At 36.8% G+C, this 14,897-nt stretch overlaps 1 protein-coding gene across 4 annotated transcripts in view; it reads right to left on the bottom strand.

Annotated features, from left to right (window-relative positions):
- Positions 1 to 4,760: 4,760 nt before the first annotated feature.
- Positions 4,761 to 14,897, bottom strand: part of CAPRIN1 (cell cycle associated protein 1) — a 34,345-nt gene continuing 24,208 nt past the window's right edge. For 2 of the 4 annotated variants that reach the window (XM_040560516.1, XM_040560518.1), the window contains 9 exons: positions 14,766 to 14,874; positions 14,242 to 14,303; positions 12,464 to 12,574; positions 11,800 to 11,949; positions 11,447 to 11,597; positions 9,325 to 9,519; positions 8,007 to 8,107; positions 7,059 to 7,122; positions 4,761 to 6,004 (listed from right to left, as the gene is read on the bottom strand). In XM_040560516.1, the coding sequence (XP_040416450.1) occupies positions 5,940 to 6,004; positions 7,059 to 7,122; positions 8,007 to 8,107; positions 9,325 to 9,519; positions 11,447 to 11,597; positions 11,800 to 11,949; positions 12,464 to 12,574; positions 14,242 to 14,303; positions 14,766 to 14,874 (1,008 nt within the window). In that variant the 3' untranslated portion in view covers positions 4,761 to 5,939. The remainder of the gene's footprint in view (positions 6,005 to 7,058; positions 7,123 to 8,006; positions 8,108 to 9,324; positions 9,520 to 11,446; positions 11,598 to 11,799; positions 11,950 to 12,463; positions 12,575 to 14,241; positions 14,304 to 14,765; positions 14,875 to 14,897) is intronic. The other 2 variants (XM_040560519.1, XM_040560520.1) reach the window with 1 other exon arrangement.

Below are 14,897 nucleotides of genomic sequence, written 5' to 3'. Positions count from 1 at the left end.
AAATTTGAACCTGACAATTAACTAAAATGTAATTGTGAAAACTTACTTTATACGGTAGATGCATTACTAAAATTTATTCTAAAATTGAATAGCTTTAAAAATATATTTTTTTCATTTAATACACATGTAATGGATTATTAGTAAAATTTATCTCAATCCCCCAAAAAATCAGGTGTAATCTTGATCCATTATCAGGTATTCGAGCACATTTCATACAAAGGAGAAATAGGACACCATAGTTGGAACTGAACTAGTTACATCCATTTGATTATTTTTTGAACATTAAAAGAGTAGGTTTTATGAACATTAAAAGAGTAGGGGGGAAAGTAACCTAACTTCTAAAGTTAAAGGATGATAATTGCAGCAAGAGCTAACTGATAAACTTCACTCAGAACAAACTACTTACAATTGTTAAGTTAGACTTCAGTTTTGCTAACACAGTTCTCTTTAACACCACTCAAACTGGCTTTAGGATGTGAATTTTGGGAAAGAGTTTACTTTCCCTCCATTAAGGCTAGATCTACAGAGCCACAAATAACTTCAATTGCATTATATTCAAAAAGCCTAAGAAAATGTATAGAATAGCACCCCTTCCCTTAAATAAACCATTTAGAAAATTAGTTTATCATCAGAAATTCCTATTTATCAGAGGCTCTGTCAAACCACAGTAGAAATTCCATGTCCAGTTTCTGAAACTGTAGAAATAAGAGATAGAAACCCAAGATGCTGCTTTTAAGTTTTTGTAGAAGCACATGAGGGTCAGGGATTTCTTTCACACAGGAAAGGACATTAAGTTTAAAAGTCCACTAGAGCCTTCTCATCAGCTTAGATTTCTTCTTAAATGTTAGATCATTTAAATTCAGTATCAGTCCCTAAGCAGATGAGTGTAGTGCTTATAAAAAAGCATGAAATTCCTCGAAAAGGTACCGATTTGGAAGAAAACCCATCTGAATGCAAGAGAAAGCAGGAATTGCAAACTGGATATTTTGAAGAACCATCCCCCTTTCCCTCTGAAAGCACAAGTGTTTACCCTTCTTCACAAGTACAGGGTATGTCAACCTGACATTAAATAAACAAAGGAATTTTCCCAAAGTTAATGTCAAAGATCCTTATATTTGGTTTTGCCACTGAATATAAGAAACTCAAGACTAGTATGAGACTGATCACTCAGACGCTGATGTTGTGATGGCATAGTCAAAGAAGTTTTAACAAAGATATCGTAATCTACAAAAAGAACCACAAGGAAACCACACATTTTTGCAGTGCTCGAGTTTCCAGTAACGTTCTAGAGGACAATCATAACTGTATTTAAGCCCAGGGTTTAAAAAGAAAAAAATCACCTTTCCAATTTCAAGAGGAAAATTTTATTGTTTAGGATCATTTCCTGCTTGCTTTTCAGATGAAGCACTGATTTTTAGGTCAATCAGTGATGAAGAATAACTATCCGCCCCATCTGCAGAACTTCAATGGTGTTAGCTCAAATGATTGAAAACCTTTAAAATTCCATCCATGTTCAATGCAGATGCAGGGTACTGTATAAACAGGTGCACAGACCTGAAAGACTCAAGCAGACCTTCATATAGTTGCAAACCTCAACTCCATCTGTAAGCCTGTAACTTCATGTATCTGAGTTTGCGTTCAGTTCATTCAAGAACAGTTTTGCATGCATGACAGGAAGAATCTTTATTTTTCAAGATGCAACTCTCGCAGCCTCATTAATAGGGCTGGTTAATAAGCAACTTCCTCATGTCCCTTTCTGTCCACAGCAGACTTGGGATGGGAGAAATCTGAACAGCATAATTTTGTCCATCGACACTAAACACATGTATCTCAGATGAGCATTTATAATGGATAGTTCTTGCAAAGAAGTAAAAGTCAACTACTCAACTTAGCTAGTGCCACATCTTTCAAATAAAGAAAAGACTCCTATGATTAGTTACTTATGTACCTTATTCTACTGGATTGCAGAGTTTTTGCCCTATTTGCAGTAAATCACAGGAAGTAAAACCTAGAAAACAGTAATCCTATTTTCAACGTCTGTCTAGGGTTAAAGCCATTTAAACACTTTTCCCTCTCCAAAGAAATTTCTAAGTACCATTTGGTGAGAGAAGGAAGCTTGATCCATTCTACAAAGACAACATGTATGAAGGTAACCTGTAATCCAACCAAAAAATCTGCCTATCTAATAAAGTATGCAGAACATTTTGATATGACATACTTTAAAGGTCCTGAATTCTCTGAAAGTTAGAAAGTCCCAGGAGAATACATTACTAGCTATTAAAAGTCATCAACATTACTCTTGCAGCTACTCTGAATGATGCTTAGAGCCATCAGAACTCAATGCTTCAGAGATTGCTACACATGAAACAGTATCTTGGAAAGAAAATAGTGATTAAGTCTTGAACTAACTCTACAGCAAAATACAAAATTTATACTAGTGAACCCTTAAGAGAGCCCATACACACGGAGAACTCACACGGAGAACTAAGTAAAAAGTATGAAAAAAAGCGTCCTCGGGTATGAGAAGCAACTCATGACTTCTGAGTTAAAACTTATAGGATGTCTAGAAAGGATCCAAGATTGCCAGACACAGTAACATTAGGTAGAAACATCTGGAAACTCTGGAGCCATCTGTAAGTGATTTACTCAAGAATCCTTATATTACAGACACTGATGCTAGAAGTCAGCTCCCAAATGCATACCACTTCATATTATCACAACCTACCAATATTAAGGAAGCCCCAGCCAAAAATAAAAATCTGTATCTCTCTTCGCAGCTGCATGTAAGGCGGTCATTACTAGCCTGTTATGCTCTCAGGAGACTAATTCACAGAAGAATCAAGTAAAACCACAAAAAGAGGGCAATCCATGTGTTTACAGATTGGCTCAGAAGGAGTGTACTACACTCACTCAACTCTTTTCAACCACAGGCATCAAGGCCAGCTAAGCCTAAAGCAACCGCTCACTAAAATAAATGCCTTTTTCCCCCCTGGCATCCAGAAAGGACTCTGCAACACAACTGAGCCAGAACTGACCCCCTTTTGCCTCAGTATCATCACTTTTTATAATGGTCATTGTTCCAAAGATGATCTTTTTCAAATGAAAGTTATCTAGGAGTGCTTGTGATCTGAATGTGACTCAGATCTTGAACTAAGTTAGGTAGTGAAGATACCTAAAAGCTCTCTTAGTTCTCTAAATATAGTTCTTTAAAACGCATAGCGCCCTACTTGCACTGCAGTGGATCAAGCAGAGAAGAAAACAATCTGGACCCTTACAATCAACCATTAGGCTGACAAACAGAACCCCCTGAGCAGGCCAGAAAACCAGTTAGTGGATCTGTGCGCCATACTGTGACTCAAGGCAATTTTTCAGTATACTGTTTATTAGCTGCATGAATTGAGATTAAAGGAGTCAGTGCAAATTCCCAGATTAAACATGTATTAAGTACTTGTTTTGTAGTTATTACTAAAACACATCCCCATCTATCAGCATACAGCAGAGCAGCTATTCTAAAGACCATTATCATACATGGAAAAGCTTACAAGGTTGTGTACCTCAAATAAGAGGCCTCTCAGATACCCACATTTTATTAATAAATTTAAATTATGCTTAAAAAAAAAACTTAAGTGGAATGTTCTGATCCATTCAGTGGTCTTTAATTCAGTACGCTGCAAGTTTACTATCAAACTACAATTAGCTTTTGAATTCGCATTTGGTGTGCAATAGAAAAGGCTGAATAGCTTGTGTTCTACCAACCATTTAAAAGTAAGCTGATGCACAAAAGAAAAAAAAGAATTCACTATTTTCCTATGTCAGTTCAGCATTAAAAGGTTCACCTTTTATTTTTTTTTCCAGTTAAAAAAAAAACAGTTGGGACTATTATTTCAGTAATAGCTTCCTAAAAAAGACACAGAACAGCAATTTCTTACCGGACTGCAGGTTATATCGTTATACTGGTATGGAATGTTTCTAGGCCTTGACTAAAACTGCTGCGCTTCTAACCATCAGCATTGTTTCAAGATGTTTGCTGTGTAGTATTGTCTTCAAAAACTTTTCACTTCTCTCAGTAAAAACATTTCTCATTTGTGCTCTTCACACGCAACATGGAAAAGTGATGTTACCACCTATTTATATGGAGTTTCAGATTATTTCACAATGAAGTCAAAAAATCTGACTACAAGTTCAGAAAGTTCAGTTATGATACAAAGTAGAAATGACCCTCTGAGTGAACCTCTGAGCGAAAACAACCTTCAGTTTTGTATATAACAGTTATACAACAGGTAGCTGTTCCTTAATTTCACCTTTCCACACACACAAATTATTTGATGAGCACTACAGCACTTTTCTTCTTGCATGTGCTATAAATGCAACAGAACTACCAACACCTCTATGGAGGCAGCTATCAATATATTCTCCCCACTGCAGAGAGAGTGCATGTGCACAAAAGTTAGGCACAAGTGATTTTCCAAAGATTATACCACAAGTATGCAGTAAAACTTGAATAAGACTTGGTAATTTCCAGCTCCTAGTCTTATGCCATTTCTTCTATACATTGCTGCCTTGATGAAAAGGAAAGTCTCCATAAAAAGAAAAGTTTGCCAGAAGAAGTCACAAGAGATATTTGAATAAAATCAGAAAAACAGGAGGAGGGTTTACATCTATTCAGGAAAAAGAAAATCTCTTCAATGAAAAAACCTTATGAAATGTCAACCCATTACATTAAATTTGTTTCAGTCGCTGAAAACCAGTGTTCCAGGATACAATTTTTATAAACATGTTTTATTTGTCTTGCTTATACCATTAGAACTGTAACTGCTGGCTGTCATTTCCCTTAAAAGGGGAAATCAATTCAAACACATACTGGTGCTTTTCAAAAGATAGCAATTAAAAGGGCAGCAGCAGCGGGCATTTGAGATTTCTTAAAACCTTCAAGGCTGCAGGAAAGACAAAAAGGACATGTGACCAAAAGTGTTATGATTATCCATTAGAGATTTCCATCAGTACCGGCATCAGTTATTTAGGTGATAATACAGCAAGGTCAAGTATTAGTGACAGACAATGTGCAAGTTATAAGGAATGATAAAGAGTACCAATCCTTACAAAAGTCATTGCTATCAAAGAAACTTAAATGTGTTTCAAAGATATATCTAAATACTTCACATCAAATATACAGTGGCCATCCAGGTTATATCTCACATTTGTAGCAAAATTTTGTTGAAGTGCCAAATCAAAGCTTTTTTCCTTTTTTTAAAAAATTACACAATTACATTAGCAGTTATGCAAGCGATCTTAAATCCTTAGCCACAGTAAAAAGGGCCCTGGTGATGAGGAGTGCTGTAGCTAAGGGTGCTTCTTCTTTGTCAAAAACTGGCTATAAGCCTACTTAGGGAAATATGCATCACTACACGTCTTGAACTGTTCAGTGCTTCAATTTAATACGAAAAAGCTGAAATGCAGTTGCTCTATCAAGCCACACTTCACTTTTTCAATCCTTTCATGGGAACATTAGATTTTGTTAACTGCCACCATAGTAAATCTTTATGAATTTGCAGATTATATCCAAAATTTGTTGCATCACTTTAATGTCAGAAGTGAGTCTTTGCTTTTTCCTGCCACTTCAGTTAACCATGGAGACTGGATCACCCTGAAAATTGCCTTTTTTGCTTTACTCTTAGCAAGGGTGAGGAATCTGAATCTCATGTGCAAGGCTCAAGATGATGCTTAGGACAGAACATGCAGAGTAAACGTTGTTTCATTTCTTTCCATATCCAGGTAATATAAAGCTGGCAACTGTAGTCCTGTCATTATGGGTAATGAAAATAGTCCCTTTACAACAAACTTCCTGTAAGGGAGAACAAATAGATAATAACTCTTCTGGTAACATGTATAGTACACTGGCCAGTGTGGTTTTGGCGTTTCATGTAATCCTGTGAATTTGTTTAATTCACTTGCTGAGCATTCATTTGAGGCATCCCTCTGTTTGGTCTTGGGGGCCCTCCACGACCTAGAAAAAATACAAAAAAGCACTTGAATTATGCATGAAGTCAGGTTGTTAAAAAAAATCCTAAAAGCTCTGGTATAAACTGGGTAAGAATTCCCTGGTTTGTATCTAGGCTATACATGGTTCTAGAAGCTCCTTTAAATCAAGATTCAACATTATGTAACCTTTGTAGTTTGCAACTTTATCCTAATAACTTTTTTCCCAGAACCACAAAACTGTACTAACTTCAAAAAAAATGAAAAAAAATACGGCATGAAGATATGATAACTAAAACAAGAAACTTTGCCGTAATGTAAGGCAACAGTTGTATTTTTAGAGTTTGAATATAAATACTGCAAGCTAACTAATCACATTTTTACTTCCATTCATTCCGTCCCTCATTAAGAAAGGATTTGTTTGTAGCTTGCACTCTCAGTATATGAGAACTGTTTGTCACTTGGTGAACTCCTCTCATGTTTGCCTGCACATCTCTGACAAGGAACCTCATGACTTTTATTCATTTCTAGCTGTGCTTTCTGTAGTATGTTCTCAGCTTCACTACAGCCTGATACTAATGTTTAACTCCAGGCCACAGTTCCACGCTATGGGGCCCTCTGTACCAAGGGAGTCTAGAACAGAAATCTTCAAAATTCAACCTGAATTATCATAAAAATGTCTGCATGAGACAGAAGACAATCTTATCACCCAATATCTACTGAAAAAAATGTGGAAAACAGCATTGGAAAATAGAATGTATAAGTTCAATTACAGCCTTACGATATATGTTTTGTTTTCTCAGATGTACACATGGCAAACACTAACAAGAAGCTACAGGACAACACATTCCCATACCCCTACATAGTAAAACTCAAGTGAGAAAGGACCTCAGGATGTCCTCGTCAAGTACAAGCCCCTGTTCCAAAGCAGGGTCAACTACGAGGTCAGAGGAAAGCAGGCTTATCCTTCAATTGTGATCTGCTAAATAAGGATTGAGGTTGCTTTTTAAATACAGAAGTTCAGAATTTGGATCAAAAACTTCCATTTAGCCCAAATCAAGTATACACTACTCAGGAATTACCTCGAGGAGCTCCCCGAGGTCCACTTTGTCCAGAGCCACGTTTGAAATTCTGTTGATATCCATCCTGAAGTATAAAAATGGAAAAATATTATGACATAAAACAATTATTTCATTATGTTTCAGGATGTTATTAGTTATCAGTGAAATAAAGAGCTTTTAAAACAATCTGTACTGATGAAACACCTGTGACTTCAACATATAGCAATTTTACTAGCTTTAATTCATGTGAGAAAAATAAATTCTTACTCCTCCTAGTATCTAGCAACTGTAATAAAAATGTACAATGACAAATCCTCTCTCCAGTTACAGGATATTTTTTCAATGTAAGTAATAAATGCGAACAGGACTATTTAGTGTTTGATTTTTTCCAACTAAACACAAGTCGAACAGATGGGTTTCCTAAAGGACCATTCAAAAAATGAATTGACATTCTAATGGTAGGATCAAAATTAGTCTTCTCCTTTGTTGGTGAATATTTGTTTGGGGATATGCAGAGACAGACATTTTCCAGTCAAACTAAGCTTTGAGCAGACAGAGCATACTTCCTACAGAACAGTGGAATTTTATATCCATTTCAGAGTAACATATCAGTGTTGCAGAAGATAGACAGTCCCTTACATGTTTGAGAAGTTGACTTCAGTGGATTTAAGTTCTTCTTTAAGTATCATTCTTTCTCACAAAGCTGTGATAACTGTATTTAAAAGAGCTCTTTATAATTCACTCAACTTTGCTATAGCTACTTCAGAAATCACTCAACTTCCCAGTTATAACTAGCCATTTCAAATTCAGCTATTTCTAAATATCTGTTCAGTATCTAAAACTTTTGTCATCATTAGAAATAAAAAAGTCACAGGAAAATGTTTTCACTTATTGACTTGTATTAGTGCTTTTATTGATGCATACATTTTTCTTCTACTTCTAGACTGACATGACATACTGGTAGCTTACCCGCTGGTAGTTTGAATAATCTCGAGGAGCATTGAACTGGGGCTGCGTGTAACCGCTGTTTGGAGTGTTGGAAAATGAAGGACGGTAGCCATCATATCCTCCTACGGAAAAGGACACACATCCTTCACTTAGAAATGATAACCTATATTATGCTACCACAAAGAAAAACTTAAGAGCTTTCTACCTAATTCTAAGAGAAAAAAAAACACGCGTTGTTTAACCTGCAATTCAAGCAACTGTTTGCAGCATCAGTGCTAATACTATTACAAGAAACAAGAACAAAGAGCTAGTAAGAACGGGGAGGAGATAACCATTCAGTGTGTTTCTCCAGTAATTTGAGGGTTCATTTACATAACATTCAACCCACAGCTAAACATAATACTGTGATCGAAACATAACAGCTGTAACCTGCAAGGCCACAACAACCAACTCGAGCTCCTCCTGAGTGAAGGCTCTCCTGAAAGCCAGGAAGTATGGCCAAGGATGGCTTCAGTCCCAAGTCCTAAACTCAGAATTCCAGACCAATTTGAAGCATACAAATGGTGAACACTTACAACTACAATCAATTGCCTTTGTGTTATACAGGTTTCTTCTCTACTCTCCAACCACATGAGAGGACAAGACCAGAGCAAGAAAAACCAGCCGTCAGTGCTGTATTCACAAGTCTAATCCCAGAAAATCAAACAAGGAAACAATGCCTTCCTCATTCTAACATACACATCCCAGCCATCTCTGCAACACCAAAAGCCCCACAAAATAATCTCCAATTAAAGTGTTCTTATTTATCCAGAACTCCAGTATCATTCCTCCACTCCTATTAATTCCTTCAGAATAATGATTTTGGAGTTTTTTGTTCTTGTACTTCTGTATTATCAAGCCCATTTTCAATATGACGCAAGATGGAACTCTAAAGTATACTGCTTCTACCATAACTAGAAATAAAAAAACATTTTTGAAATACGAACTGGCATCTGAATTCATCACTTGATAGTTGTGAAACATTCTGTTGGATATTTCCATGTTTGTTTATACTTGCAACAGAACTTAAGATACACACATTATGCCTTTAGCACAGAACAGGGAAAAGGCTTCTTTATTTACATCTTAGTAGGAAGTCTAACCAAGCATCTAAAATTTGAGCTGCTTGAGTAAGCCAAAACTAACTGAATTTTTACTACAAGTTTAAATAGCTTACAGAGATACTATACTTAAAATAAACTGACCTACCATCATTTTTATAACACATGGTTTCTTGACGCAGTGTTTCCAGAAAGAAACAGGTAAAAGTCAGATGAGAGACTTTAATTAAACTGTTTACCTCTAAATCCATTTGCCGGTCCCCTGTAACCATTCATCAAGCCGCGAGTCCCACGTGATCCACCACGAGACACTCCCCGACTGTTATAATAAGGCTGGCTGTTCCGTGGAAATCCAGTATTCTGCTGGGGAGGTTGCTGGTGGTTACCTGCCACTTGATGGGTCTGGTCCGGGGAGCCATGGTAAGTGCCGACCACTATATATTTGAAGTGGGGAAAAAGTAGAGTATAAAGGCTGAGTATTTATGTTCCCACACATACCCCCTTCTAACTCAACATTCAAAGCTTTGAAGTACCATTGTACACATCAATAAATGCTTACCCATTTGAAGAAAAATAATCCGCAGAATTAAGCATCAAGCTTACTAGTCAGACATCCCACAATATTAAGATAACCCAGAAATGGAAGACAGCTGATTTAAGTCAATGTCAAACAGTCTCTAGAGTAAGCTCAGAAAAAAGTATTCCTAATGCAGGTAAAGTTTTCCTGTGCTATTTCAAACCCTTTAAAAAAAAATCAGCCACACACATACACTCTAAAAACCAATGTGAGTAAGTTAACCCACGTCTCTAACTTCCTCCCCTCTGAATTGGCAGAGGGCCACTAACAAATACTTGCAAACACTAAATAAATTCTGTTAGACACAGCTGTCCTGACTACAGGTGAGGTTGTGGGAACATTTTAACACAGAGGCCGCTTTGGCTGTATAGGCTGGGGGGATTCTTTCCTTCTACGTGATACATAAATCACAAGGCAAAAGCAGGATAGATAGCTTAAGACTGTCTGCTTCTTGGGAGTAATGTTTGTCACATCTCTGTATCACAGCAATCATCAGAAATGGATTAGGAATACAACCCAGAAAGTGGAATTCTGTATGTAAGAGTGAAGCAGCTGCAAAAGTTCAGCTTGACAACAAATATTAAAGCAAGATCTCAATTTTAAGCGATACGCCCCTCTCCCCCATTTCCTATACACGAAAAGAAGACTTCAACAGGGAGCATGACTGTAGTTCAACCTCACTCAGCCACAGGGTGCTATGAACTTCCCTTATCTCCCAACTTCCTTTCTGTTCTTGAGGAATGCATGAAGTGGTCATCCTTTTTAGAGGTTTTACAATGGGCAGGTTTTTGTTCAAAGGGCATTGGATTTCCTTCCTATGGACAGCTACACTTACTTAAATGTTACAGAATGTCAAGCACTTAATACTGCATGGCCCACTTTCAATACCATTCCCCAGACTCCATTTTTTTTTTTTTTAGGGCCATACAAAGTGCAAGGCAACAATGGAAATCTGGTTCTCCCTCTTCTCATCTATCCACCTCCCTATCCCAGCTTGCAAGGAAGACAAAATTCACAACCATAATCAGTTGTAGAGAATAAGGATCACATTTTTCCTTTACTCCACACCTCCAGTACCTGTTAGCACTTCACCATTGTCATCTCTTTCCAATGTCCTTCACTTGTAATCCCTCTCTGCATCTATACATTTTATCTGAGTGGAAAGCAAGAGGAAGGCTGGAAGAATAGTTTTGTACATAGACTTTGTATTACAGTTGTTTTTCTTAAGTTGCTAACTTGGAAACCATTTTGCCTGCTATATTCCAACTGTGTCTAACCTTTTTAACAAAAGGTTCTAGACCTTTGTGAACTTTCCACCATCTCTGAGAACCAGTCCATATTTGCTCACAATTTCATCTTACCATTTCTTTTTCAAAATTTGTCATCTGAATTAGTACAATCAACTTTTTTTTGGCACATTTAACTTTAATATCAGCAGAGCAAGGTCTCTGCTATACTGCTTTCACCTTTAGAATAATCATTAATTCTGCTTGTGATTTATAAATCCATTTATAACTTAACCAAGTGGCAAAATGATTTTGACAGTTGGAGAGAGAAATACTGAATTTCAACCCCTGCTGGATACTCAAACCAAGACAGAATACTGGGGTGCAAAATGAAGTAACAAAAAAAATCAGACATTGCCCAGTGGAGGGCAGCTTTGCAAGACCAGGTACATCTGAGAACATGTGGCACGCTTTGCTGTATCTCTAATGACTTCACAGCCTTGATTATCTGATCTACTGAAACTCTCAGCATTTTAATTTTCTCTAAAATAAGTTTACCTGTCTGGAGTTGTTCTTGCTGAAGATCTGATTGTTCTACTTGGTGTGGCTGATTGGAGAAACTCTGGTTGTAACTGGCCTGGTACTGATTTTGTTGCTTAAGGGTTTCTGGCTCATTAACAGGAGGAACAGGTGCATTCATGTTGAATACCTATAATATTAGAAAGATAGCTCTCTGGTCCAATCCATTTTTTTATAACCCCTCATTGGATCATGTAAAGAAATACGCAAGACTAAGAAATGTAAATAACCAAAGACCATTTTTGCAATTACATAACTGATTCCAATGTTGTAACAACAACAAAAGGAATGACTACCAAAATAAAGTCATTCAAAAATTATTTGCTACTTACTGTTTGCATGGATTGGAATGGAGCTGCGTTAACATTTATTCCGCTGCTATGCAAAGGTTTGCTAGATCCAGCCTGGAAAACCTGGGGCTGGGATGCAGTGGGAAGTGATGATGACGACGGGGTCTGGTCTGCGTTCAGTGACATTGAAGCCTAATAAATAGACAAACGACATTTTAGCAGTTTTTGAATAGTAGTGAAAACTTCACTAAAAAGAAGTGGAAAGGCAATGGATTCACTCCAGCAAACGAACATTTTCTACTTCAGCTGAACAGCTTCTTTCACAACGGCATAATGGGAGAGGGAAAACGTAACAGACTGCTTCCTCATTAACTTGAAACACAACTATAAAAAAACAAAGGGGGCAAAATGAACAAGTTTCTGGACTAACTAGCAGCCAATGTGAAAACTAAACTAATAACATGGATGCTCATATGCTAATGTTGGCACGTTACTTCTAACTAAACATACAATCTAGTAACTTAACAATCCTATAAAGGACTTTCTGGTCACAGACAGGCTCAAAATTTTGCACTTACATTGAACTGAAACAGCCCTATCAATAGATAACTGAAAATCACAAAGCTTTATTTTCAAAGAACCACAGATGAACATTTGATCACACCTGCAAGCATAGTCCTTCCCACCTCTGTGAAATCTGACTTGCCTGAATCTGGTCAATTGATTCTTTCTGTGGCCGTTGCTCTGTTGTATGAGAAGGCTGATACATGGGTTGGGAAGCTGTATATCCCTCACTTGTAGAAGAAACCAAGGGAACCTGACAAAATAAACCCCAAATGCCCCCAAGTCAGCTGATTCTCACACAGAGTTTTATAAAAAGTATCACAGAACTCTGGAATTAATGGTTTTCTCTAATAAAAATAATTATTCCAGCACAACTTCACAACCATTAAAAATGAAGTACTTTGTAACAAGCACAGGTTTAGCTACCTCATCTTGACATATTGTGACATGCCATGCCACCAATCCCGTGCCAAATTAGATTCTGTGAATATTTCTTAATCAGCTGGATATTTGCTTTAATTGAATAATTTCCTTACACAACCACAACTACCATTACAATAAACCTGGGAAATAAGAGAAGGAGAGAAAAATAAGAAAGTTTATATGAGAGAATGCCAAACTCATACAGAAACGGAAAAGGCACTGGTTATCCAATGGACTGAATTTGCTCTTTTTACAGCCTATGGTCCCCTACATAGGGTCAGTGAAACCTCTAACAAAGCAGGGAACTCTGCATTTAAGGCTACTGAGGACTTCAGGAGGCAACTGATTGATACTGAGTGACTGGTGTGTTCAGAACATCTTGTTGAACATTAAAAAGGAAATAATTGAATTTCGCTACCGCTTGCAAGACACCTGAGAGAATCATTGGCAGCACTTGTTGAAGCAAGGAAAATCAGAAAAAAAAATCCATGGGGATAAGTTACACAACACTTAACAACAACAAAAAAGCTAGTGCAGAGAGAACTGATGAAAAAAAGTTATTCTACATCTACAAACCAACAAAACTGCGCAAGTACTAGCATTTCAGCATTTTCATACAGAGGAAACTCAAGAAAAAAGAACAAAACATATTCCCGTTTTAAACAAACGGGTGACTTGAAAGCTGCAAAGCTAATCCGGAAAAGATAAAGCCAGCCATTTATACTGTCATTACTCTTAAGATACACATCTGTTTCTTTTCGTTTTCACACACCTACAGGGATCAGATTCATTACTTGAGATCAGCAGAATATTTCAGAGATGCCATACATGCTTGATACAAGGGCAGGAATTTCTGTAATCACCAGGCATCTCAGTAAGGAACTGCACATCTTAATGAAAGGCAAAATACATCACATACATTACTCAATCAAGTTTAATTAATCCTACTTTAAAAAAGAATTGCAGGAAAGCTCAACTGAAAACAGCATTCAAACTCATTCTGGCAGCTCTACAACTCCAGTATAAAATACTCCAAGCAAGCAACTGGGACTAATTCTTTACAGAGGAAGTCAAAAATAACAAGAACTATGTGATTAATCTGTAAAATCTGTTTTTGATCACTTAAACAGATATAGATGGCCCGTTAACCAAGTGATTCTAATTTTTGCATTTCTGCTGCAAATAAATGAATAAATAGTAACTTCCTTCTATCTAAATTAAAAATGCTACTCCACATAGCTAACATGGAAGAGAAAGCTACTAGGCAAAGACTGACATGTCAAATTATTAATCAGTCATGAACAGAAAGCAGAGAAACCTTCAACTACATATATTTAGACTGGGACTACACAAAGCAGCTTTCCAAACAGTTCTTCCACTAGATCTTAAAATAAAACCTTTGCACTTCACCTTTGAGTTTCTGCTGTAGTTTGGAATTATATCCTGTTATAACACTAATTAAGACTAAAATCGATTTTAAATTTACTAAAAATTTACCTGCGTAGCTTCTGGTTGCACAGGGACTTGGTTAGGCTGGGCAAGTCTTGATTCAGTATGAACTGAAATAAAATAATTTCCCTTATTATATATATAGTACAATCAAAGCTTTTTACAGAATAACATTGCAATCTTATCTAATTCAGTTATTTGAGACATCATCATTATAGATGATTATCCCTCTAGCACGGAAAAACTATATTCAAAATACCCATTTATTTTCCACACAAATGCTTTTTTCAGTTGTCTAAAATACTCCAGGTATTTCCAAAAGACTAAGCAAAAATCTATTTCGCCTATTTAAAAACATTTTAAATGTTCCAACTCAATACAAAAAGGAGGATCGGAAGTCTATAAATAGTATGCCTCAGAAATACAATCCAATTTCGTAGAAAACCACACCTAAACAGTACTGTAATATTAGTTGCGATGATCCCTTCGCTATGTAGCAGTAATTGAAGCATTTCTGACAGATGACTTGCAGGCTTCCCCAGTATTTATGCTTAGGATTTACCATTACAAACCTGGAGGGCAGACCATTTGTGGCATGTCCAAGTTCTGTGCTGGATTCATGGGCTGTGCAGATACAATGGCAGGGTCAAGTGTTTGGTTCTCAAACTCCAGCATAGAGTCCTGGGAAAAAATAAAGATAATAG

The sequence above is a fragment of the Cygnus olor genome, chromosome 5, assembly GCF_009769625.2.
Source record: "Cygnus olor isolate bCygOlo1 chromosome 5, bCygOlo1.pri.v2, whole genome shotgun sequence".
Taxonomy (NCBI): domain Eukaryota; kingdom Metazoa; phylum Chordata; class Aves; order Anseriformes; family Anatidae; genus Cygnus; species Cygnus olor.
Note: the sequence above shows the minus strand (reverse complement) of the source record. Positions and strands in the feature narration are given on the sequence as shown.